General features: G+C 32.1%; 1 protein-coding gene across 2 annotated transcripts; it reads right to left on the reverse strand.

Annotated features, from left to right (window-relative positions):
• Nucleotides 1-26,213, reverse strand: pds5 (cohesin associated factor B pds5). 2 transcript variants are annotated; one of them, XM_085193851.1, is made up of 20 exons: nt 25,994-26,213; nt 23,237-23,326; nt 17,694-17,888; nt 16,440-16,630; nt 12,080-12,287; nt 10,587-11,633; nt 10,152-10,329; nt 9,667-9,855; nt 9,217-9,310; nt 8,628-8,811; nt 8,096-8,317; nt 7,833-7,970; nt 7,131-7,190; nt 6,635-6,794; nt 5,974-6,092; nt 4,982-5,125; nt 4,642-4,806; nt 4,023-4,124; nt 2,851-2,886; nt 1-2,208 (listed from the first exon to the last, which is right to left on the reverse strand). In XM_085193851.1, exons 2-20 carry the CDS (start codon nt 23,315-23,317, stop codon nt 2,107-2,109), a joined length of 3,615 nt encoding a protein of 1,204 aa, XP_085049977.1. In that variant the 5' UTR covers nt 23,318-23,326; nt 25,994-26,213; the 3' UTR covers nt 1-2,106. The 2 variants fall into 2 exon arrangements, with proteins under 2 accessions (XP_085049977.1, XP_085049978.1); XM_085193852.1 differs by lacking the exon at nt 2,851-2,886.
• Nucleotides 26,214-26,249: the final 36 nt, after the last annotated feature.

Genomic DNA, 26,249 nt, shown 5'->3' on the forward strand with positions numbered 1-26,249 from the left:
TGTATGTATTTATTATTTATTTAATACATAACTACATAGAAACGACGCGGGCGCGGCCGCGCGGACTCTCCGAGTTTTTGGTACACTTAAATCATACGACACAAAATAAAACATTACTTATCAAGTTATCACTTTCTACTGCGGACATCGCGGTTCTTTTTAAATTAAAAGTAATAGTACAAAGAGAAATATCCGGCATTCCAAAGATCAACATTTTATATATTTTAGATATACTCTTAGATATTATTATGTTTTTGTTTTATATATCTAATTTTAAAAATCGGCTCAGTAGCTGTAATTCAAAAGAAAAGACATAATTTTTTGAAAATTTCAACATATTTTCACATAGATAAGACATCTAAAATCAATATATTCACGCAATGTCCGCCGAAGTTTACAAAAAAACTAATTTGTGTCATTAAATATACTTCGTACAAGCAATCCATATTTTTAATTACAGAGTACACATGAATGTATCATAATTTACACAAAACAGTTTTCCAAAATTAATACCAACTCGTATTTATATTTATACGCCATTTAACCACAGACTAAAAATACTAATCATGTGTATTCATATATGTATATCCTAGAAAAATTCTTCAGAGATGAGATTTATAAATTTAAAAAATAAATAAATCGACCATCCAAAAAAATGAAAAAAAAAATTATAACTAAAAATAACGAGTGAACAAACATTGTATTGTTAACTTACAATTCAAATTCTATAATACACTGTTCTCCTCATATATATAAATATATGTGAATGTTAGGCTTTATAATCCAAACTTATTAAAATAAAAACAAAACTAAACTTAATAAAATAAAAAAAAGTTAATCAAATCTGTAATATTATTTTATTTTAGCGGAAATCCCACAATCACCGCCAGATTTGCGACACGATATGCGTGTTGAGTTATGGATCTTAACGCCGATAATAATAAGTTTGAAGAAAAATTATATGAAAATAGAACGAAAAATGAGTAGCGATTTACACATAAGTAAGGATTATAATATAACTGGCCAAACACTTCACACGTTTAACACCGATAGGACCTTTTTAGGAGATTCTTCTTAATTGAAATTAAATGTTATAATAAGAAAAAATAGTTTTTATTTGACATAATTTAAGATGACTGAATTAAATCTAGGAAATAATCCTAAAACGGTCCCAATAATTAATGAAGCATATAAATTTAACAAAAAGTAAGTGTATGAAACCTTAAGGTTTACAAAATCTATTAGTATATTCTCAATCGACAAATTAAGATCAATTATTAACCAATGTATATCCAAAATGGCGTCACAACACATTTTAATTGAATATTAGATAGACGTATCAGCTAGTGCATGTTGCAAAGTTAATCAATTATTATTATCATTAAATAGCAGAATCTATTGAAAATCGATAGCACGGCTCTAGTGTCTTTTATTAGATACAATTTTATACATAAAAATATATATAAATAAAAATCGGAATTAGAGAGTGCAAAAGAAATAATAATAGAAAAAAAATCGACATAAACTTGCAACATACAGTGCTCGAGAATATAATGTATGTATGTATATATTAAAGAGCAGTACATCAAAAAAAATATTTTTATTCAGTTACTATAGTAACATACTATTTAATTAGGTTTAGAGTCTTCTTCAGTGTCACTTCAGGGTATAAATAACCAGTCTTTATTGGTTTAAGCGTAATATTACCTGACTGGGTTTGGTCTGTGCTTAGGAACTTTAAAAGGGGATGTATTCTATATAAATGTTATGGACATGATAGATATTAGAATGTAAATATACCTAGTACTGTAAGTTTAATTACAAACTGTTCAAAATTCATACGAAAAAACCAATAAATTACACATAATTATATTATTTGAAAAACAACATAAACGAAAGAGGTATAACTGACAAAAACATTTTAAATACGTCGAAAAAACAATTTAAAAAATAAAACAAAATATTAGCGAAAGAATTCTATTCAACTTTTGCTACGTTGCAAAGGGACACAGATTTAAAATATTTCAACATAATAGTCATTGGACAGTGACAGCTGTCAGTTTGACAAGTTTGGCGTGTGGAATACATCCCGTTAGCACAGTACGTTCAATCACTGATGGCGCGCTTAGCTTGCGGCTCCTCGAGTTCAGTCTCGGGTGGCTGTTCGATTCCCGGTAGAAGTATTTGCGTGTCCGACGCTTCTGATGGCTGTAAAAAATATTAACAAATTATTTCTTATGTAAAGCAAGTGAAGAAAATTACTTAAATTATAAACTATTGTAGTATAGAATGTTATATATAGTGTTATAAGTAGTTAAAAATAACTATAACTAAATATTTTATAAGAAAGGCTAATAAATGAAAATTCTTATAAATCACATGCTTTATAATATGTTATGTCTGATTTATATCTCTGTAATATTTTTTTGTTATATTAATTATGTCACATGCAAAATTTTATCTAAATATTTTAAATTATAAAGCAAAATATATCAAAATAATTATTATTTACATTCTACAAGAAAATTATATTACAGTATCACAACTATCTTTTCTATAACTACCAACACCATGTTATTATTATGATAAAATAAAAAATATACATATGGATTAAATAATTTAAATTTGGAACCGACCATAGAATATTATTATTTTTTTAAATTAAAATGGCAATGGTAGTTTTATCAAATGCTAACATAAACACAACGCTAAACAATTTAAAAAATAAAAGAGCAATATCAAAAATCTTTAAATATCTCGCCAAATAAACTACACGCTAAATCATAAATAATAATTTAAAAAATCTATGTAAATGTATAAAAATTTTGTATTTCCATATATCGTGTTTACCTTAGCATCGATACTTCCAGATCGTGCAACGATTGGCTGTAAATTGAATTAAATGTATTCATTGGGTGTAAAGCGATATGGAATGTACACCTTTTTCCAATAATTTTCTAAATATATTAAAAAAAAGTCTAAATCAAAATCAGCCCACAATTTGTAATCTCTATCTCTATATATAATAAAATAGTAAAAATATTTTGTCTGTAAATTTAGTATTTTTGACTGAAATTGATTTTTTTTTAATTCTTGTCTGTCTGTATATATGGTCACGGTAATCTCTGAAAGTACTGAACCGATTTACGTAAAACTTTCACCAAATTGTTTGTTTCAATCCAGCTTAACATCTAAAGTTTGTAGTACTTACATAAAAATATAACTTCATATTATATATATAATTGCCTTACGTATAGTTAATCATAAATATCTTACAAGACATTGTAAAATTATAAAATATATTTTTCGAATAATAGTATCATATTACCGTGTATTTTGTATTTGACAAAATTCGTGTTGGTTCATTCTATTTCGCTCAGTTTTCGATTTTTTTTCCTTTAAAATTTAGAAAAAATGTCCAGAGCACACACAAGGACATAGTTTGTTAAATAAATTAATTGAGAAATCCTTGTTATTATTAATTATTAGAAATCAATAATAAAACCCATACATACACTACTAAATGATTTCTTATAGTAATTATCATATTTATATTTGCATTTCCTCTTATATTCTTAAGGTAAATATCATCACTATGGTTGTCTAATTAAAAGTAATAAAAAAACGGAATTATTGACTATATAATAAAAAAAATTAAACGCTTTACCAACATTTAGATGAACAAAGACAACAAATTTATTTTTCTCTCTGATCATGATAAATAAAACATTAAATGTATTCAATAATAATAATAGTTATTATTTTAAATATGATGCCTTGACCCGTTGTGGCGTAGCGGCACTGCGTCTGAATGTAAACGCAACAGTTGTGGGGTCGATCCTCATTCGGAGAAATAAATTATTATCATTTCTTTGCTCAACTACAAGAAAAGAGAGACGTTGAATTACAGCACACGACCCGCAATTACTCTGTGCGTAGGGAGCGGAGTGTCTTAACACTAGGTTCTTTCTGCATACCACCCTGCCATATGCGGGATACACAAAAAAAAATACTATTCTCACCTCAACATCATTAGTATTTTCGATTTGGTCTGCGGGGCGAGTGCGTTTCTTGCCGCGTGCGTTAGTCGTTTCAATGCCTGTTGCGTTGCGCTTCGGTTGAAACTGCAAATTTACATATATTTAATATTATAAAGCTGTAGAGTTTGTTTGAGGTTGAGCGCGCTAATCTCAGAATCCAGGTTTGAGCTAAAAAAAAGTAGTTTTGCATTGAATAGCACGGAAGGCACTTTTTATAAAGGTTTATACCTTGCCATGCTAATTTCATTCACTATCCACTGCCATAGAAATTACAACTCAAAGTTATATCTTATTTATTACGTGGAAGTTCTCGTAGTTTATGTTAGTTTTCGTGGATTGCATAATTATATATTATAAAAATACCTAAAAACCGAATAAAATTATTATTATTATTTTTTTCTTTAAAAAAATACTTTTAATCTTTTAGATTGATTGGTTGAGTGTGCAACAGAGATAGCGCATTACTGTATATTTGTATATTCAATCGGGAAGAAAATAATCATAACTAAGAAGAATCCAAAATCAAATCTGCGAAGCCATCTATAGTTAACTCAAGGGCGGTGACGACGTTGTCCTTACTATAGACGTATGCATAACGCACCTGCAGTTCTGGGGGCAGGAAAACGCGTGTGTTTACGAAGAACTCGGGCTGCGGCGCGAAGTACATGGTGGGTATGCGCGTATCGGAGGGGAACTCGCGCAGTTCGAAGCTTCCAGAACGCGCCCAGATGACTGACATCGCTAGATCACAGGTCGCCCAGAGTTTCTGTTTCATAAATTAAAATCAAACTAAATTAAATCAGCTTCACGCTGTATCCTGCACACAGCGGGGTAGGCACAGGAAACCTAGTGTTAAGGCACAACCATCACAACTTTACAATCAGATGTACGGTACGATTGATATCTTACGATTAATAAGACATAATAATACAACTACTTACATAGTTAACAGCATCGTCTGTCTCGTTGAGCGCGTCCTTGTGGTTCTTCATGCGTTCCACCAAATTCTTATAGAAGCTGTAGCAGTAGAAGTCGTTGCGCGTGATGAGAGGCTCCAGAACGAACCAGAGACATTGTTTTACCATCTGCGAGATAAGTAAATTTTAATATTTATGTAATAATTACTGTATAATATTAAGGTATTTAACGAAAAGTTGTATTTAAGATTTATATTACAAAGTAAAAAATTCAAAATTGCTTCATTTTAGTAAGATTTTAATAATAATATGTTGGTATTTATCAAATACTAGCGGCCCGCTCGCGGCTTCGCCTGCGTGAACTACGTTGTTATTAATTTCAGTCTCCATGAGTACCTACGTCCTATAAGTACGTACGTATACGTCCTATAAGTGATGTTTATGCAAAATTTTAGACTCCTCGCATTTGTAGTAACGAAGTTTCATACAAACTTTCAACCCAAAATACAACCCCTTAGAAGTTGAATATTGCAAATTCCCGTCTTAGCGAGCACCTACGTCCCATAAATAACTCCTATGCAAAATTTGAGATTCCTAGCACATGTAGTTTCTGAGATTTCGTGATGAGTGAGTGACCTTTCGATTTTATATATATAGATAACAAAACATTTTATTTTGTTTTGCTTTCTTAAAAATTCAAATAGCATGTACATAGTATCTTTCTTTGTTAGCAAGCTAACTGAGAATAAAAGAAACTCTTACATCTATTATTGAGATCTAGTATCTATCATTGAGTCATAGAAACGTTGCTGTATGAAGTAAGGCTCATATTTTATAAAAAATATGGTAGAATAGAATTTACCAGGCCGTGAATAGCCTAACCTAGACTGACAGAAAGCCTTAAGTATACAAATTGGACTAGACATGTAATAAAGACCTGTATAGAAGAGAATAGAAGAAGAATATATATAATATTAGAATGCATATATATAATTGAAAAATATATAAAAAAATACCTTAAGTTGCGCAATGTTATCATAAGACGTAAAGGCAGGGTCGTGAGCAAGCACAGGTACCGCAAACACCATCATGTAGTCTGGTAGAATATGGGGCAGTTGGCTCACTGCACGCTCCACTGAAATAAAGTATATTTTAAGTTTATGGTATGTTTAGGCGCTAAATCCTTTATATGTTCTACAGGTGATATATATGTAGAAGCATCAGAAGGGGCCTCAAAGCGGTCTTGGCTGTCACTATTCATTTGTGGGCGTTGTAGCAACAGAGATGTTTAAATAAAAGTCACAGTTATATTCTACAATGTCTTATTACTCGTTTACATAACAGTTTTACAATAAATCTCACAAGATTAACAAAATTACAATAGATTAGGAGCCAATAGGTTAATTGGTGAACATCTCACGCCATAGCTGTCACACGATTAGATTTTTGACAACCGGCCAACATTTCTAGTGACAGCAGCGTTACATATTGAATTATTTATCCAAATTTTTGTGTTAAAAAATGTTTGCGACTAAGCAGTAAAAAAAGATATAAGTCATTAACATTGATATTAACTAAAAGGTCATTAGACGAGCTATGTATGCAACAGATTTGGGGTAGAAGGAATGATATCATTTGTTTATTGGTCGCTAATCATAGTTGTGTAAGCGTGCGTACCCTTGGTGCCAATGGTGATGTTGCGCACGTACTCGCGGCGACGCACCACGTCGGCCATCATGTACTGGCGCACGAGGCCACGCACGCGCCGATCTGGCTCGCGCCCCGCCAGCGCGTACATGCCCATGAAGTCCAGCGGCAGGCACTTGTTGGGGATACCCTGAGGGTGACACCGAAACAATATTGTCATTTATACAATTGGAATTATAATTACATTACATTTTGGGTGGTGAGTAAGCATTCATCGAGGTCTTTCCTTATGTGATAACAGCTCGCCGTAAAATTTTCTTAAAGCGGCCTAGCTTACATAACCTTTCAGTCTAGAGCTAGCTTTGAAATATGGTTAAGATGTTTTCGAAGCGTGCGCGTAATAATAATCTGGTAGGTACATTTTATTTTTTTACTTCACACCAACGATGGCAGGCAAGGAAACCTAATTAACCAATTTTTCGAAACATTGCGCTTTGAGCTTTATCTATAAAATAATATTACTTACCTTTGATAATCCTTTGTGTAATTTTGCTGCAAATCCTTCTCGTACTTGAGTTACTTCATCCTAAAAACAAATTGATATATTTTGTTTAATAAAATCTAACTTTATTGTTAATTGTTTTGAAACTTTATTATATATCAACAGCATGGAATGATTACATTAATAAATTAATAATTAGACTGAATTAACTAAGACTTACTTAGAATAAGATTCATGGTTGTTTTTCTAAGACTGAAGACAAGTTAATATGTTTTTAGTTTACTTTAAATAGTATAGATTTTTTAAAATAAATTAAAATAAATAGGGAACAGAACGAAAGTGTCTTAATAGAAAAAAATTGTCTTAACACTAGGGAAAGGTCCCTCTGCTTAGCCTACTTTAATTTTATACTTTCTAATTTGAAATTGAATATGAAACTTATTTTAATTTTTTATATAGAGGTCAGTCGTGGCGCAGGAGCACAAGCGTGCGGCTTTAAGCGCAACCGGTTGTGGCTTCGATTGCTACTTGAGGAAATGAAATAATTATTTCCATTTACTCGCTCTGGTAATGTGACATAGCCCGGTGTAATTTAATTCTCTTACTGTAGCCTTCCTGAGTACTTACTATGTAGCAAAGCAATTGTGGTAAAATGCATAAACGTACACGCATAACTTCTTTATTTTATTGAGATATATAGACTAAATAAAATATTACAGTACATACCACCATCAAATGCGAAAGATTATAGAACTGGTCGGCTGTGAACTGATCACCGACGCCCTTTTGTTCACAGATTTTCAGCATGGCGGCACCGGCTGCCAGTCGGAGATGTGCCATTTCCGCTTTTGATACTTGTTTTTGCTGTTTTCAGTAAAAAAATCATAAGTATAGCCATTGTTGAATGGGTGCGATAAGTATATATAAATTCAAAACATTTTTTATTCAAATAGACTATTAGATGCACTTTTGAAGAAATTAAATGTCACCTGCAACAGATCCCCCTTGTGAACAATAAACGCGTTCAACATCCTAAAAGTCTTCTGGGCGGACAGTTCGTCCTTCTTTAGTCCTAACAGCCATCGGGCCATACATTTGAGTCCTTCTAATTTGCATCGAGTCTCCTCGGGAAGCTCTTCCTCATCACACCAGTCGCCATCTGGTGCGTTTGAACCTCCACCGCCTTCGCGTACTAATAGTTCTTTTACGATCTATTTTTATGAAAAAAAAAAAAATTATGAAAAAAATTTTTATTGTATATTTTATAGTTCAAACCTTTGTTTGAACTATACTGTAACTACAGTATATAACTCCACTGTTGCAGTCATTATTGACATATATATTTACACTATTACGAAATTTATAATATGAAAAATTGAATTGGAGTAATTGAAAAAGATATGACATTTTTAAATATAAAAACGAGAAATAAATAATAATAATAATAACTTTAATCTACTACCCAAATGACTCACATTTAAAATTCAACTTGAATTCAAAATAAATAAAAAAGAAACTAACCTTTCTAGAAACAATATTCTTTATATGAACAGGGAAGTTATCCGGCAGGTTGTGGGCAATGTGTCCCAACGTCACAATGGCGGTCCTATAATGTTCCGAATGAGGACTTAATGTGCTTTTTAAAGTATCTAATATTTCTGTGAAAATGGCAGTACGTTGATCTGGCACGTTGACAAACAGACACCTGCGGACAGAAGAAAATTATTATAACACTTTATAAATAAAGTAAAAGTAACAGACTTGACTTGTTTTAGCAGAAAATTATTAAAAAAATAACGTGACATTTGAATAAATGTATTATTGATGTGTCAATCAACATCTTAATTACAATCACTTTTATCTTAGCTTTACGAATTACGAATATTTACAGGGGGACCTGTGTACGTAGATACTTAGACTTAATATTGAGACATTCCAGCGCCCATTTTCCGTAAAATTTTCAAGACATTGTGTGTTGAGTGGCGTAACTTCACGCAACGTTTTTTCTGGTAACAAGTACCAGAACAACAAAAATTAAAATATTGGACCCACAACCATCACCATATCATGTACCATTACACCACGACTCGTACTTTGGTAAAATACATACCTGACGGCATTTTTAGCCTGTTTCGGTGTACCAACTTCAGCGTACGCTTTACATAGCGTTATAAGTTTCGGGAATAACGCGGGACAGGCCTCACCTGTACAAAATACATAATGAAATAAATTAAGACTATATTTAAACTCTATATATTTAAATGAAAAGTAGTAGTAGTAATAATAAACACCGAAAATAACGTTTTCCTTATTTTATATATTAAAATAGAAATATACCTTAGTGGAGATTGGAATTACATTAATTCTATGTACTACAAAAAAATTAAAAGAAAAAAACACTTTAAGTAATCTTTACAAATGGTATAAAATTTTAAATGTAGTGGGACACAAATATCTACAACTTCTTTCTTCTAACTCTAAAAATTTCTTTCCTTCTACTTTCATCTTCTTTTTCATCCTTAGTATAGAATAATACTTTAAAAACATTGAAATTACTCACTCAAAGGCCTATATCTGCCTAAGAAAGTCAAAGCGGCCAGTATGTGAGGCGCCACTGTCTCATCATCCATCTCCAGTAGCGACGTCAGTCTGTTTAACACGTCCTCGTGCAAGAAATGTGCGGGGAATACGAACGAAAGCATCACGAGTAATTTGAGACCACGTTCTGCTGCTTTTTTTATGTCAATACCTAGAAAAAATTAAAAATAATATTAATTTAATATGAATATGAAAGTGGAGAATTCTGGAGACATTGCGCCCCTTAACAGTGGCGGAACTCAACGCCGGGCTTTACCTTGACACCAGAAATTAGAAATGAAAATATTAAATATTCAGAGATAAAGCACGGGGTCGAAGTCCGCTGCTCGACACGCAATGTCTCAGATGTTAGACGGTAAAAGAGAAATAGAGTTCTCTCTGCACACCTTGCTAAATACAGGATACAGCGTGAAACTCAATAAAAAGTTAAAGTACTGAAATACTTACCACATTCCTCAGCAATGGATGGATCGGTCCCCTTAACCGAGCCCTCCACGTAACCAACTAATATGAGCAAGGACTCATGATCCACCATAACTGAACTGACTCGTTCTAGAAGCATCTTCACTGTGTTGTAGTATAGATTTGTCATTACTGGTTGACCAAGCTTCTTTAGTACATTTGACTGAAAAATGTTATTAATTAGTTGTTATTTAGGGTCATTTATATACTTTTATGCCTTCAGTATTTATTTAAATGAAGAGGTTAAATTTAATGTAAACAGTTTCGCGAGCAACGCGTGACGTTGTGTTCCGCCCGCCACCCAACACGCAATGTGTCAAATTGGACGAAAAGTAGAAGCGCCTTCGTCTAGCCTGCTATATATGTGGTACAAAGTGGTGCTAAAAATGTTTTGTAAAATAAAAAGATCGATCTACTCACTGTTGTACGAACACACACTTCACAACTGACATTAGGATTCAAAATGGTCTCCATTCCTTGTAACAGTTCCGGTGCCTTTTTCATGTGATTGGAAAATTTATTCAAAAACTCTTGAGCTTTTACCGATTCAGGTAAAAATTTGGAACTTATGTGCAGCACTTTGGCTATCATTTCCTTTTGGACAGCTGGAGTGGGAGGCTTCCTGTGCAACTCGATCCACTCAGCTACAGAACGACGAACGGCCAGCTGATGTTTTTGCAATTCTATAAACGCCTTTGTCGCATTATCATCGACATTTGACATTAGGTAAAATAGTTTTTTCATCCTCACTTGAGGGGATAACGTATATGGAACCAGGGACGTGTTTAACAGTCTCTCAACTAGCAGTCGGTCTTCTAAAGCCGTCATGTAGTACCCGTGGAGGATCTTGTCTTTGATCCATTGCACTGCTTTTTCAGTTGCCGGTGGGACGCTTTCTTCTGTTAGAAATTTCTTATAAATCATGGCCAGTCCAGACATCGCTTCTTTGCGAATTTTAAACTTCTTATCGAGTGTCCTTTCCCTTACAAAATGAAGAAGATCCTCTGATTCTGCTACTGCTTGGAAATCTCTTTGAGCGGTAGCAATAATGGCCATTACAACCTCGTAGCGCACTTGCTCGTGCGCGTCGTGCTGCCTCATCTTTAACGTTTCTGTTATATCTTTTCTCAGATCCGGATGGTGCACGAGGAAATGCATACAATATTGGACGCATTTGATTCTTATTTGCACTGAAATATCATTAAAACGACCAAGAAATGCCCTCCATAACGCTGGATACTGTTTAGCTAAGTCCGACCCTGGCTCCGAGAACATTCTTGCGAGTAAAGCCACTGCGCTTAACCGCTCTTGGAAATGAGCTGATTTTAATTTACACTCTAACTGTGGCAATACTGACAGTAAAACTGATGGACAGCATTGATTCAGTTCATATATTAATTCATATACTTTTGAAAATATTAAAAGATTCTTCTCTTCTTTTCCCAGAATTATTACATGATTAAAGAACTGGAAAATTAAAAGTATCATTAAATATTGTACTTAAGTAGAAATAAAACCAAATTCTACCATGCAATGTACTAAAAAAAACGTTTAAATATGTAAAATTTAAATAATTATCATAATCACATAAATAGAAATATAATATTTCTTTACAGATTTAAAATTCAAGAGTTATAAAATTGTCATTGATAGTAAGATGGCGATTAAACAAAAAAGGTCAGTGTAGTGCAGTGGCACAAGCGTGTGACTCAAGACTCGACGGTTATGGGTTCGATTCGCACTCAGGAAATAAAATATTTATTATTTTCATTTCATTCGCCACTCAACACGCAATAGGTATCTCGAGCGGAGAAAAGCGGGAAACGGAATGTCTCAACACTAGGTTCCCTCTGCCTACCCCGCTATTCTGCAGGATACGGCGTGAGGCTGAAAAAAAATAAAGTCCAACTCACCGCCTGTATATACGGCTCCAACGTTTCACTGGTCTTTATTATCAGTTCCTTGGCCAGCGCGTACGCATGCTTGTGGTCGCGTTTGTTGGGGTCCACTAAGTTCACAAGTATTACGTTCAATAGCTCGTTAGAAACCACATCCGATTCGGTTATGAGTGGACAGAGGACGTCAAGCATGAAAGATTTTACTTTAGATGAGTGTTCCGTGCTAGAAAGAAAAATAATTAACTTATTAATTTATAGAGACCGTGGTGTCACTCGTGGGAATAAATTTTCATTCTTATGATACCTAGTGCTATTCCTACGGAGAGTGGCGTTGAGTGTCGCCACTAAGCATGCAAAGTCGCGAATTTCACGGAGTTGGGAACGGAAGTATGTCTTCCTTTAAGACGGAACGGAAGTATGTCTTCCTGCTATATGCGGTATGCAATGTGAAGCTACTAATTGATAGTATAAATAATGATTGATTTATTGAGATCGCCGTAGCGCAGGGGTACAAGCGTGTGACTGTAAACGCGAAGGTTGTGGGTTTAATTTCCACTGGGGGAATGAATTATTATTTATTAATAGTTTCATTTCCTTGCTATAGTAACAAGACAAGGCGCGGCTTTTAATTCCGTCACTCAACACTTAATGCCCCGAGAATTGGTGGAAAGTGGTGAACGGAAGTAACTTAATGGGAACGGAGTATCTTAGTACTAGGTTCCCAAATTATCTATGTCTACCGTGCTATATAATTTTAACGTCACATCTGTCTCTCAGAAGAGCAGGAAGAACCAAAGCACTGAATTAAGCACTTTCAGGGATAACTTAACATGAAACATACAACTATTATTTATTTATTTATTTATTTTATTAATACCATTTTACAATATATAAAAAAAGTTAAACTATGTCCTGCAAATATCACTATGACCTTTATAGTTATAACAGTTAAGATGTTGTCTAAGATTTCAATAATAGTAAATACATAACTTCTTATGACACTTCCATTTTATGTAAGCTACTAAATAAATACTAAAAATGTTTAATATCGCTAATAGTAGTATGCATGAACGCTAATGACACACATAAAATATAAATACACTAGCGGACGCGCGCAGCTTCGCTTGCTTATTGCTTAGGGGTGAATTCTAATAAACTTTGAAACACGTGTTCAATAAAATATTTTTAAGAGTCTCAATTTCAAATTTTATAAAAATCAGTGGCGATTTAAAGATTTTTCTATATAAACTTTCAACCCCTTATTTACACCCCTAGGGGATGAATTAAAATAAACCACGAAACTTATGTTCAATGAAATAATTTTAAGAGTCAAAATTTCAAATTTTATAAAAATCGGTGGCGATTTAAAGATTTTTCCATACAAACTTTCAACCCCTTATTTGCACCCTTAGGGGGTGAATTCTAGAAATCCATGAAACACATGTTCAATTAAATATTTTAAGAGTCAAAATATCAAATTTTATAAAAATCGGTGGCGATTTAAGAATTTTTCCATACAAACTTTCAACCCCTTATTTGCACCCTTAGGGGGTGAATTCTAGAAAACCATGAAACATATGTTTAATTATATACGTTTAAGAGTCTGAATTTCAAATTTTATAAAAATTGGTGACGATTTCAAAAAAACCTATACAAACTTTCAACCCCTTATTTGCACCCTTAGGGGGAGAATTCTAGAAAATGATGAAACACGTGTTCAATTAAATACTTTTAAAAATCTAAATTTCAAATTTTAGAAAAATCAGTGCCAATTTAAAATTTTTTCCATACAAATTTTGAACCCCTATTTCACCCCTTAGGGTTGAAATTTTTCAAAATCCCTTCTTAGTGGATGTCCAGATTACGAAAGTAAACTTTTGTTCAAATTTAACGTTTCTACGCACAGCGGTTACGGCTGTGCGTGCGTCTTACCTCAGTCAGTGAGGACAAGTCCTTTTATATATATAGATTAAGCACTCCGCAACGAGTTACCTACATAAAAACAACATACCTACTGAACGATTACTTTGACTATCAATTTTTCGTTTTTGAATTGTTATTACGATAGCCATATTTTTAAAAATGTTATAATTATAATAATAGGTAAAAATCTGCTCATTTATACCGACATTAAGTTTGAGGCAGTACGTGGTGCAGGGCACAAACGTGCGACTGTAAACGTGACAGGTTTTGGGTTCGATTCCCACTCGAGTAAATGAAATATTTAATATTTTCATTCGAGCTCAATAAGTTATTTTATATTTAACGCATTGTATTATATTATTTCTCATTCATTGTTGTTTAAAAAGCTAAATAGTTCAAAACATGACTCTAGGAAATTTCATCTCAAAACATTATAAACCAACTTGCCACACACTAATCTAATAATTAACAACTTCCGCTTTTAAATTTTAGTGATAGGCAGAGAGAATGTAACAAAATTTTCCAGTTTCCGCTCATTTAAGTCATTTTGCAAATTTAATTTTGAGCCTAACGGTCCGTTTTGTCTACACCTTCATACAGGTACTATACATATACAAAGTATCTAAGTAACAGGCGCACCTAGTAAGACACCCTATTATCCATTTTGATAGCCCTTGATAGCGCAACCCAACACTTTTAGTCTTACGCTGTTAAGAGGAGTAAAACAAAAAATAATAATATATAAATATAAGTATGATCTGAACTTAGTGAAGTAGGGGTCGAACTAACAACCATCACTATGACGTCATGACATAATAAGAAAAAAATAATTTCACAAAAACCTACATACAAATGGAATCGAATAGTTTTTGCATAATAATTTAATAACATCATAAGTAAATACACAGTAAAGATTACTTTATACGAGCATAAAGACCTCGTGTGCCACAACATCAATAAAAACGCAATTATCGACTGCAGCAGTCGGCCGTGCTTAAATATTAATCGAGTTTTCGAAATGTTTCGATACGAACATACCTACCTACCTACTATATTATATTGCATATAATTTTATCGATTTTTCCGTTGACGTTTGCAAACAATATGCCGGATTGACGAGAAATGTTTATAATGTAAATTTACCGTTGTGTGTACATCGAGCTCGTTATTGTTTTTTTTTATTTTATTAAAAGTATTTTTAATTATTAAATATTTAAATAATATAATCTAAAACAAATATTTTGTAAAAATATTTGTTTTAAAGGGGTCTGACTGTAACGCAACGGTTGTGGGTTCGATCTCCACTCGAGGCTTCCGAATTCGGTGGAAAGTGAGGAACGGAGTGTCTTAACACTAGGTTCCCTCTGCCTACCCTGCTGTGTGCGGGATACAGCGTGAAGCTGAATATTTTTTTTACTTTACCTCACCTTTGCATATTAAAGATTAATCTTTTAATTCTAGTCCCTATAGCTTAAAATTATCCAAATAGTCATTTCAAACATATATAGAGCACGTATCCCAAACAAACTGAGGACGGATCAAATTATTTAAACTAAAGCATAATAGAACTCGTTTTACCACACTCTGATAAATTTATGTTAATATATTAGTTATGTATACGCGACGGTGTCTCTGTTCATTTTTCTAATAAGAAATTAATTGAAATAAATGTCATAAATAATACTTAATAGGTACATATAATTTAATTTAATTGAATTGCATTTATCAACAATTGATTTATTTGTTGGCGCTGATGGCGGCAGTGAGCCATTTTTGAATATGGAAATTTTAAGTTCAAAACGGAGGTTTTTAAAAATAGAATGTGTGTATAATAAATAAAATGAAGAATTCAATAGTTACAACTTTTTTGATTTCTGTCTCTATTAAATACTAGTGAATGTTTTTATTTGGACGTTGCATCTGTTAGATTTCTAGCTATAAAAGAGTTTTATAGCTAGAAATCACAGATAACAGATGCAACGTTTTTTTCATAACCCAAGCACGAGGATAATACAGAAAAATAATTAAAATTTAATGCTACAAAATTATTCATATTTCGCGTAAAGCATTGTGACGAATATATTTTTAAGATTATTTTAAAATAATCCTATAATTTATAATTTTAAGTAAGTAGAATAGAGGCGAGTCGTGACGTAGGGACACAAGCGTGCGACTGTAAACGCGACAGGTTGTCGATTGTCGATTTCCTTCTCGCACGGAGTTTCTTGGAACTCAACGCCGCGTTTTGCCACCAGAACGAAGAAATTAAAATATTAAATATTTCATTTCCTTAAGTGGGAATCGAACCCACAACCAGACGTGTTCACAGTCACACACTTGGTCCCCTGTGCCACGACTACCCTCAATGAAATGAATAAAAACTGATTATTGTATGTTAATCTTAGAAACTGTAAAATAAAAACAGATTATAAAATTATTTTCATTAACTTACTTGACAATCTTGAACATCAAAGAGAACAGTGCACAGAAGATCTCTTGACAGTCCTCTAGTTCAAAGCACATATTGAAGGATTTCACATAGGCCAAGTTTTCTAATAGGTAGAAATACCGCTTGAACGCCGGGTCCTTGGGGTCTCTGAGACCCTGCAGTTGGTTGATAAGGAACAAGAATATCGTTTTTACCTAGAACAAAATGAATTTTTTAATGTAATGAAAATGAAAAAGAAGCAAAAAAAGTCCTCCAAATTTAAGGTCATTCTGAACATGTATATGTATATAATAATGCTAAATAATAAATAAGTTGTAGAAAAAAGAAACGTCAGTATAAACTACATATAAAAGTAAGTATATTTGAAATTTTTTTATTTTATTACCTTACAATTAAGTAATAAAATAAAAAATGACAAGGATGTTTAGATAAAAAAGATATTTTTAGTACCTATTACAATTAAAATTAAATATACGAACTAACGAAATAAAACATAAAGAACTAGAAGAACATAAGTCTGGCGTAGTTGTGCGATGGTTGTGGATTCGATCCCCACTCTAGGGACCGACTTGTTTTCGTTTCCCTCGGGACGATAAAATGCGGCATTTAGTTGCGCCACTCATAAATATCCTGAATTTCGGCAGAACGCGAAGAATACTAATTTCTCCCTACCCTACCCTAAGACACTAAAGCATTCAAACAAAAACATGCAAGAATTGATAAATAATAATTAAGTGAAACATCAATTGTAATATAAGTTGCAGAGGCAATATTAAGAAATCATGTGGGTAGGTTACATTGTTATTATGCTTCAATTTTCTAACTAATAATAATGATAATACATTGTATCATATAGTATCTTACTTATAAATGCGTTATGCACGAACGTTATACATTCTACTCTTGAAGAGAAAATTAATTGCTTTTCATTTCGTTTCGATCTTTTTTCAGCTTCAAACTGTATCCCGCAAAGAGCAGGATAGGCAGGGGAAACATAGTGTTAATAGACTCCGACTTCCCTAAGAACTCCCTACCTTCCGCCAATTTTTGAGGCATTGCGTGTTGAGTGGCGGAACTCAATGCCGCGTTTTATACCTATTATTACCAGAGCAAAAGAATGAAAAACTAAAATGAATCATTGCCCCGAGTCAGAATCGAACTCACAACCGTCACTTTTACAGTCACGCGTTTGTAACACTCAAATAACACATGAAAAATAAATTACATTAAAAACTTAATCATATGCCACAACCATACCTGTTCTTGATCCTTGTAAGGTGCTTCAGGAGCATACACCCTGAGGACATCAGCAATACAACACGCGATGAGTAATTGAACATCACGCGAGGGGTGGGTGAGGAAGAACTCATCCGCCAGGTGCAGGGCGAGGGGAATGTACTGCTGGTACATGCCCTCATCCTGGCCGAGACCTTGGAGCGTGTGTGCTAGAGCCTAAACATAGAATTTAAGAATTAAAAAATTAAAGTGTTCATTACAAAGTTTAAAAATTAATTATTGTATAATGTTTAGAACGTATAATGTATAAAACGAAGTGATCTAAAATGAAAATTAAATCAGCTTCACACTGTATTCTGCCGAATTCTGGAAGCATTGCGTGATAAGTGTCGGAACTTAACGCCGCTCCTTGCCTCGACACCATTCCTCGAGTGGGAATCGAACCCACAATCGTCGCGTTACAGTCACACCCCTGTGTCGCCGCGCCACGACGGCCTCAGTAGACGGTCTAGAATATTTTTGTTAGTTAATAAATATTTTTATATATTATTTATATTTCCTATTTAATGTCAAATATGTAAAGAAGCCAATAAAAAAGTAATTACATAACAATATATCAATATTGCTTTGAAATTGGTAGAACTGTATGTCATGCATTACCTTGACCACACACAATACCTATACATCTCAAACTGTCATAAGGAACAAATAACAGCTGAGAAAAGATTTTTAAGTATTTAATTTTTTATATAACCTACATCTGTTTATGTAAATCTACATATGCCAGTAACATACTGGGCGAAAATTGTGGTAGGAGCCTGTTTTAAAATGTTAAAATTGAAAAGTAAAATCAGCCATCTATGCTATCTATATACTAGAGGATTTGTTGAGACGCATTTCATATAATATGAAACAAAAGTGTATATATTGTCAAATTCTTACTGTGTTTATTACTTATTTTAATAAAAATAATTTTTAAAATAATGCATAAGAGTATGCATTATTTTAAAAATTATTAGATAAATCTCTCAATATAAACTAGAACTGTGGCAAGTTTTCATATTTGTTCGCCCCCACAAGTTTCGTCAGAAAGGGGACAAAGTTTTTCCTGCACATATTAATATGTAGATAGTTCTGTTCAAGTATACCTAGAGCGTGAAACTAAGTAACAAAGTTCTTATGTTCATCCAACTAGAAAAGAGTAATTAATTTTATATTCATTCATATTGAAACAAAATCAGAAAATATTATGTCACAAGGATAAAAACTCAAAAGCTTCATAACTTTTACGTAGCAAATAAACGTAGATGGATATTGTAAAAGAAATAGAGCAGCAAAATTCCTGTAACTCAGAACTTATTAAAGAGCGGGAGCTTTTACAATTTCCTTTGACAGCGAGAACCTACAAAGGATAAAAATGCGACATCTAAGCTGTATTTATTGAAAATTCTTTATAAAGTAAATTAAATATGTAACGTTTATTATGGAATATGAAATACTCTGGTGAAAGCTGTGCAAAAACTAAATATATTAAATTCCAAAAGATGTGTAACTATGAATTGAACTAGACAAAAGTAAAAAAAATGTAGACAAATAAGTGGTGGCCGCAAGGGCACAAAAGCATGACTGTAAAGTCAATTGGTTGTGGGTTCGATCCTCACTCGAGGAAATAAATATTTATTTAAATTTATCAAACGCTCTAACTAACAAAGCTATACCCACTATAATATATATACCCACTTTGAACAAAACACATACGTCTCGCTTAAATAACTAGTGCACTCAGGCAGTATACAAAGAACTCGCCATAAGCACCTACCTACTATATAATAACTCGAAATACTATTTCTCAGTAATTGCTTTTTAATGTTAATTAAACGCTAATTGCAGTGGTTTTACTAGCGAGATGACCACGCGTTTTAAATATTACATTACATATCTATTGTGTTCAATTATTTAAAAATAATAATGTTAATAATTATGATAAGAAATATAATTATTATCACAACTATTTGCCCTTTAAAATGTATGGAATTGTTGATTTCTGTGGGTTAATGTAAAATAATATGATTTTGCAAAAAATATTTGTAAATTAGATTTTTGATTTTTTTTTAAATTTTACAAGACGCTTTCTTGGCAGAAATGTAAACCTATTGTTTTTCCTTTCTTCCTGAGCATTTCCTGCTCGTTTCTCTTTCGTAGTCGAAAAGGGGACTTGAGACCTTAAAAAGTATAGTAAGTATATCGATTATATATCGTATAAATATAGATAAGATAAAAATACACTACCATTTTTCCAAGTATTATACATAGTACTATTGTTTATTCGATTACAGTAAGCTCCTTATAAACTGCTTTAGCTTATTACTAAATATATTTAAAGTGTCGTTATTACATTAAGATATTTGCTGCCATCTCACGCTTTCTTCCACATGTATAGGGTAGACAGAGAGAACCCAGTGTTAAGTCATTCCATTCTTCAACTACTCAATTTTTTGAGACACTGCGCGAGATATTTGGCGGAATTCTAAAATAATAAGAAATAAAAATAATTTATTCCTCCGAGTGGAGATCGAACCCACAATCATCGAACGACACGCAATGCAATGAACTGCTACACAACATCTACTTCTTAACATTATAATAAATCGATATTATTAAGTGAGAATCAAAGTAACTATCGCTGTTCACGTGTCGCTTAACATAAAAAGCAACATGATTGAGATAATTTATTTTACAAAATTTCTTTGAACGGAGAATGTTCAAAGAAATTTTGTATAATAAATTAAAAATATCCACTGAAGTATACAATTTAAAAGATATTTACTGTATCTACATTGTAATTATGTATAATAGTGTATGAGTGCTTTTGTATTATGTTTGTCCTATTCATAAACTAAATATATTACGTCATAAGATAGGTTCGATTCCTATATGGCATGCGAGTCTGTGGGATGGTTATAAATTTTAAAAAAATACTAAACGTGAAGATACACGCTGTATTCCGCACACAGCAGGGTACGCAGAGGAAACCTAGTGTTAAGACACTCCGTTCTCCACTTTCCGCCGAATTCTGGAGGAATTGCTAGTTGAGTTACAGACTTTAATCTATACTTAATATAATAAAGCGGAAGAGTTTGTTTGTTTGTTTGTTTGAACGCTAAGATCTCTGGATCTACTGGATCGATTTACTTTGTTTTTGTTTTGTATGAAAGCTGCATTCTTCAGAAGTGCTATAGGCTATATAATATTACATTATACATATATTCTAATAAATTAAAATACTTTCTAATTTGACATGCAATTTATTCTGCCATGTTAATAACAACCGTCGTCGCTACGCGACCGCGTTCGTTACCGCGTCATTTTGATATTCATCCTTATGAAAATAAATATAATAGTCACTTTTAGCATTTCATTTAGATTGAAATTATATTTCTATAGAAATTATATTCTTATATTTCAAGCAGGTGTAGCCGCGTCCGGGTCCGCTAATCTGATACTAAAGTGAAAATTATGAGAAAACAATCTTTAGTATAAAAGAATTGAATTGAATCAATTTTATTTTGAAAAGTTTTTTTTCTGACTCTACTTTTAAAGACTCACACAAAAGCCAATCTCTGCTTAAGCGTCCCGAGCTGTAATTTAAATGTTAACGTAAAGTCAGCTGTCAGTGCAAGGATGCGAGCGCATGTTAATTAATTTTCTTACGACTTAATTACATAAAACGTTACGTAGGCATGTATTTGTATTGAATAGGTTTGTAATATGTACTTTTTATAAATTCAACAAACTCATTATAATTATATAAATATGTATAAAGCATTAAATATAATTTATTTAAATGTATATTCCGCTCTGGTATCGAGGCAAAGAGGGGTGTTGAGTTCGGCCACTCATCACGCAATGCCTCCAGAATTTGGCGGAAAGTGGGGAACTGAGTGTCTTAACACTAGGTTTCCTCTGCCTACCCTGCTGCTGAAGCTGACTATTTATTTTTTTAATTTGTGAAATATTTATTATACGAAATTAAAGTTTACTTATAGGATATTTATATTATAAGCAAAAAATCTCGAGCTAAAAATAAAATATTCCCCGTTTACTGCATTGTGCATTGAACACAAGATAATAAAAATGGGTCAACCATATGTTCTTTTGTCGTTAATCCTTGTAAAAAACTGTCGGGCATAATTTTTATGCCACTTCCTCAGCTATTTTGGAATATAACTAAAAAAATATTATTAACTTTTAGTTTCATGATGCATCTCCCATATAGGCATATATGGCTTATTCTTATTGTCAAGGTTGGTAGGTTACTTTAAAAACATACAATAAATAATTAAAATAATCAAACATGCAATCTGCTATTTCAATATACAGCCTTGCTATAATTTTTACTAAATTACTTCCAGTAAACAACGCCTTTTCTTACTATACGAAATAATGATTTAGTAGATAAAAAAACGTCAAAATTTTACTTTAGTCTCGAAGGTAGTTACGAGTCTAAATAGCCAAATATAATTGAAATGTACCGGGTAGCCCCAATGGGACTACGAATGCCTCAAAAGTAGATGAAAGTTGGGTGTCTTTAAACATCTAAAATATCAAGTTTTCTCATACAGTTATCATAAAGATTATTAAATATTATATAAAAAGTGTCGTTATGAAACAAAATATTTGAATATTTTATAATAATTTTTCTAAATAAATATTTATTTTAAGATTAACGAATTAACGACGCGACTATAAATATAAATATTAAGTCTCTGTCTTTGTTAAAAATATTTTAATTATAATAAACAACTGATGTCGATTATGATGACCGATATCATCTATAAACAATTGAAATATCAAAAAAAATATGGCATTAAAATAAAATTAATAAAAAATAATAATGAAGCCTACTTTAAACAGCATCTATGATTCAATATAGAACTACCTACCACTACTTGTGAGTTAATCTAATTATTTGAAAATACAATGCAAAATCAAATACTATAATATATTATGTAAAACATTATGTGCCAGCCACGTTTGCAGAGTAAAAACACACCTGCCGTGTGATTATATTACACAATACATTTTGGGTCACGTCACTGTGGGACGTCTGTGCAGCAGTTGAGATATTTCAAACTGTACACGCGATAGTTGTGGATTCTATTACAATTTGGCATTTCTTATTTTTCTTGTCTTGAACAAAACACGCCCAGGGTTAAGCTCTGTCGTTTCGTTAGTTGTGCTAAACACCAGCGGCTTAACGGAATGGCCCTTGTGTTCCGTAGAAGGAGCGCAAATTGATGAAAAGAATGGGTTCGATTCCCACTTGAAGAAATGAAATATTTAATATTTTTGAAATATTTGAAATATTTATTTCTTCGCTGGTTCCTGGTGATGAGACAAAGCGCGAGCATTGAGTTCGACACTTAACACTCAATGTCTCCAGTATTCGGCGGAAATTGAGGAACGGAAGTGTTTCAACACTAGAATCCCAGGTCTACACCGTGCGTCCGTGATCACCCATGAAGTTACAAACAAAATTGAATTATGTAAATCCTTAACTGTACCTTAAGTCTTCGAACGAGTTCGTCTGGTCCAAGGTCATCGGTGATTGGGCGGCAGCCTTGCGGGTACACTATTTCCGCCATGCTGCCAATCTGAACATATTTTTTTTATTAGAAAAGAAATACTTTAAATAATATTTATAATATAATTTGCAATTTTGACAATGAGAGTAAAATGTCCTGTAAACATGAAATGTATCTAAGATAAATATGAATATACAAAGTATACTTGGTAATGTGGAAAGCAGTTCTCCAATAGAAATACTATTCTGAAAATGCAAAGGGCCTAGCACCTGCAGGTGCAGGATTAATCTTAAGAACACAGACATTTTGACTGTTATCTGGTTTTTACATTGTTATCAATACATGTAGTCATCTTTTTTGAAACTACTGTAACTCTTCATAACATGGTCTTGCTAGATACAGCATTTCTACCACCGCTGACAAAGCTTGACAAGCAACTTGTGATCATTTGTAATGTATAAAACCAACAGATTAACATTCCAAAGCATGGACTTCTTAATTATCAAATGATTAGGTGATTACCAGTTAAACTCAAAAAAAAATATTCAATATGTAAATCAATTAAAGATTGTGATAAGACAAATATGTATAAATTGAAGTACATTCTGATATTTATTTATAAATGTTTTCATTATCTTATGTTAATTTAATTGATAGCTTTGAGCTCTTATGTTAAAGCAGGTAATTTTCTGAATACAATTAAATATTTAAATATAATATTAAAAAATATTATTTAAAAGCTCCATAGAAATAGTAGTTTCACACAACATTGTCAAGAGTGGATCTAACACATTTGTCGTCAAAGTGAGACAAAAAGTTTGAGAATGGTAATGGTTAAGTTAGCTTAACAAAACATTTAGATCAAAGACCGAGTACAGGCCTTGTGGAAATCCGGACTTGAGTACTATAATAAAAGAATTTATTGTTAAAATTGAATAAGTTTTGATACCCTGGATCCATTATGTGCAAATCCAGAGGCAGAGGTCACAATATCCCTCTGATAAGCTCTGACTGGGTCAAAATGCACTCACACTTGGTACACTCAGGAGCTTGCAGTAGAAACATGTATGTAGAATAATAGAAACAAATTACTTTCTACATAGTTAAAATGTTACTACTTGCAAAAAGTTCTAAAAGAAACTGTTATTTTAATAAATGCCAATTTAAGGTTTTCGCATATAGATGCTTAATATTTTCTACCAATATAAAAAATATGACAAAAAATATTTTCTTTCTAAGAGCTCAAATCAGTTCTGAAAACCTATTCCTCATCAATTTATAAGATCAATGTTCTCAAAAAGATCTTGTTAAGATAAAAATTCTATATAATTTTTAATACATATATTAATATATAAAATTGGAGGCATAAAGAAAAAGCAAAGACCTTAAAATCTTTTAAATTCTGTTAGCAACAGACTCATATTAATAATTAAATTAAAGTGTTGCAACACTCATGTTCTCCTAGGAAAACATACTAATAAAAGAATGAAAATATTTGTGTGAAACCATGTTGAATGCTCTACATACTCTAAATGTGGCAAAATGAAGGTTTGTCTATTACTCCTACCATGCTTGAAAATCATGAAACTATTTTTTTTTAAATATATTTGCCATCATGTTTGCTTTATCTTATATTTAATTTAATTTAGTCTTTTATAATAATATGTTTAAATCAAATCATATTACATAGACAGATATGCAAACTGTAACCTTGTAAATTTTGCAATATTATTTACATAAGCTACCATTATATTTTACGCAAAACACTATTCAATTTTTAAGTCAATGTTTCAATTTCAGTTAGAAGGATCATCATCATCACATGTTGTAACTATGTGTGTAAATGTTATACATTTAGTTTAGTAAGCTGAATTAGAAGTATTTAAACTGAAATAAAAAGAAACAAGCATACAATGCTTCCATTAGATATTTTCTAGACTTTTCTGTTATGAAATTTTAATTCTAAAACTTTCAAAATATATAAAAAGTATTTCTTTTTAAAATTGTGCTTACACTTTTAGTTATGAATATTTTATGGAAAGAATATGTAAAAGCTGTATTTTCTTGACATATAAGAATAAGTGGGTCACAGTTCCAAATATAATTCAAAACAGCAAAAAAAAATGTTTTGTATCATATTTTTAGAACAACTTAATCTGTCATATTATATATAAAAGAAAACTACAATGATTGGTCAACTTCATATCAAAAGTAACCATTTCAAACATAAGCCTTGTAAAAAAATTGCTTGTATAGATACAAATGCACTCAATTTATATTTAGTAATTTAATATACACAATTTAATAGGTATTTTGATATACACTAGCTAAGTAACATAACGATATTCAAAGCATTTCAAAATAAGATGTTTCCATTTCATGTATTGACAATATCATAGTGTGTATAAACATTTAACAGACATTAAATCATAACATAATTTACGACGTGTATATGGTAAATCATAATTCAATGAAGATTTCATCAAGCTTTGAAGGTAAAGATATATTTGTTTTGAACAGCAGTCAGCACAATTGCATTCGTGGTTTCCTTCAAAACTCAATGAATTGGCTTACCAACCACAATTCGATTACGTTTATTTTTTCTTCCCAAATAAACAAATCAACATTTCGAGGTTAAGCCACAGCTTAACCTTATACAAATATACATAAATACTCAATTTTACATGCGTAATACAAATTTTGTTAAAGTAAACCGATAATGGCTAAAATACGTACAAGAAGTCATAGACGTGGGGCCTGTGTTCCCGATGTTTACAAAAATCACCACAGCAGGATAACCCAAACAAAGCAATCACGGAAATAACATAATAACTTTACAAAAACATCACTAGAAAACAAATCATTGAGATAAATAATCCTCTTATTGATTTAAATACATAGAAAATTTGTGTTAAAATTCTTTTATCAATCGGTGGACGCCAAACTGCGGGAAAAACTACGGTGAAGTTAGCCACATCTTAGTCCGCATATT

This window comes from Heliconius melpomene, chromosome 12, assembly GCF_056956725.1.
Source record: "Heliconius melpomene rosina isolate 202511_hmr_F chromosome 12, ASM5695672v1, whole genome shotgun sequence".
Taxonomy (NCBI): Eukaryota; Metazoa; Arthropoda; class Insecta; order Lepidoptera; family Nymphalidae; genus Heliconius; species Heliconius melpomene.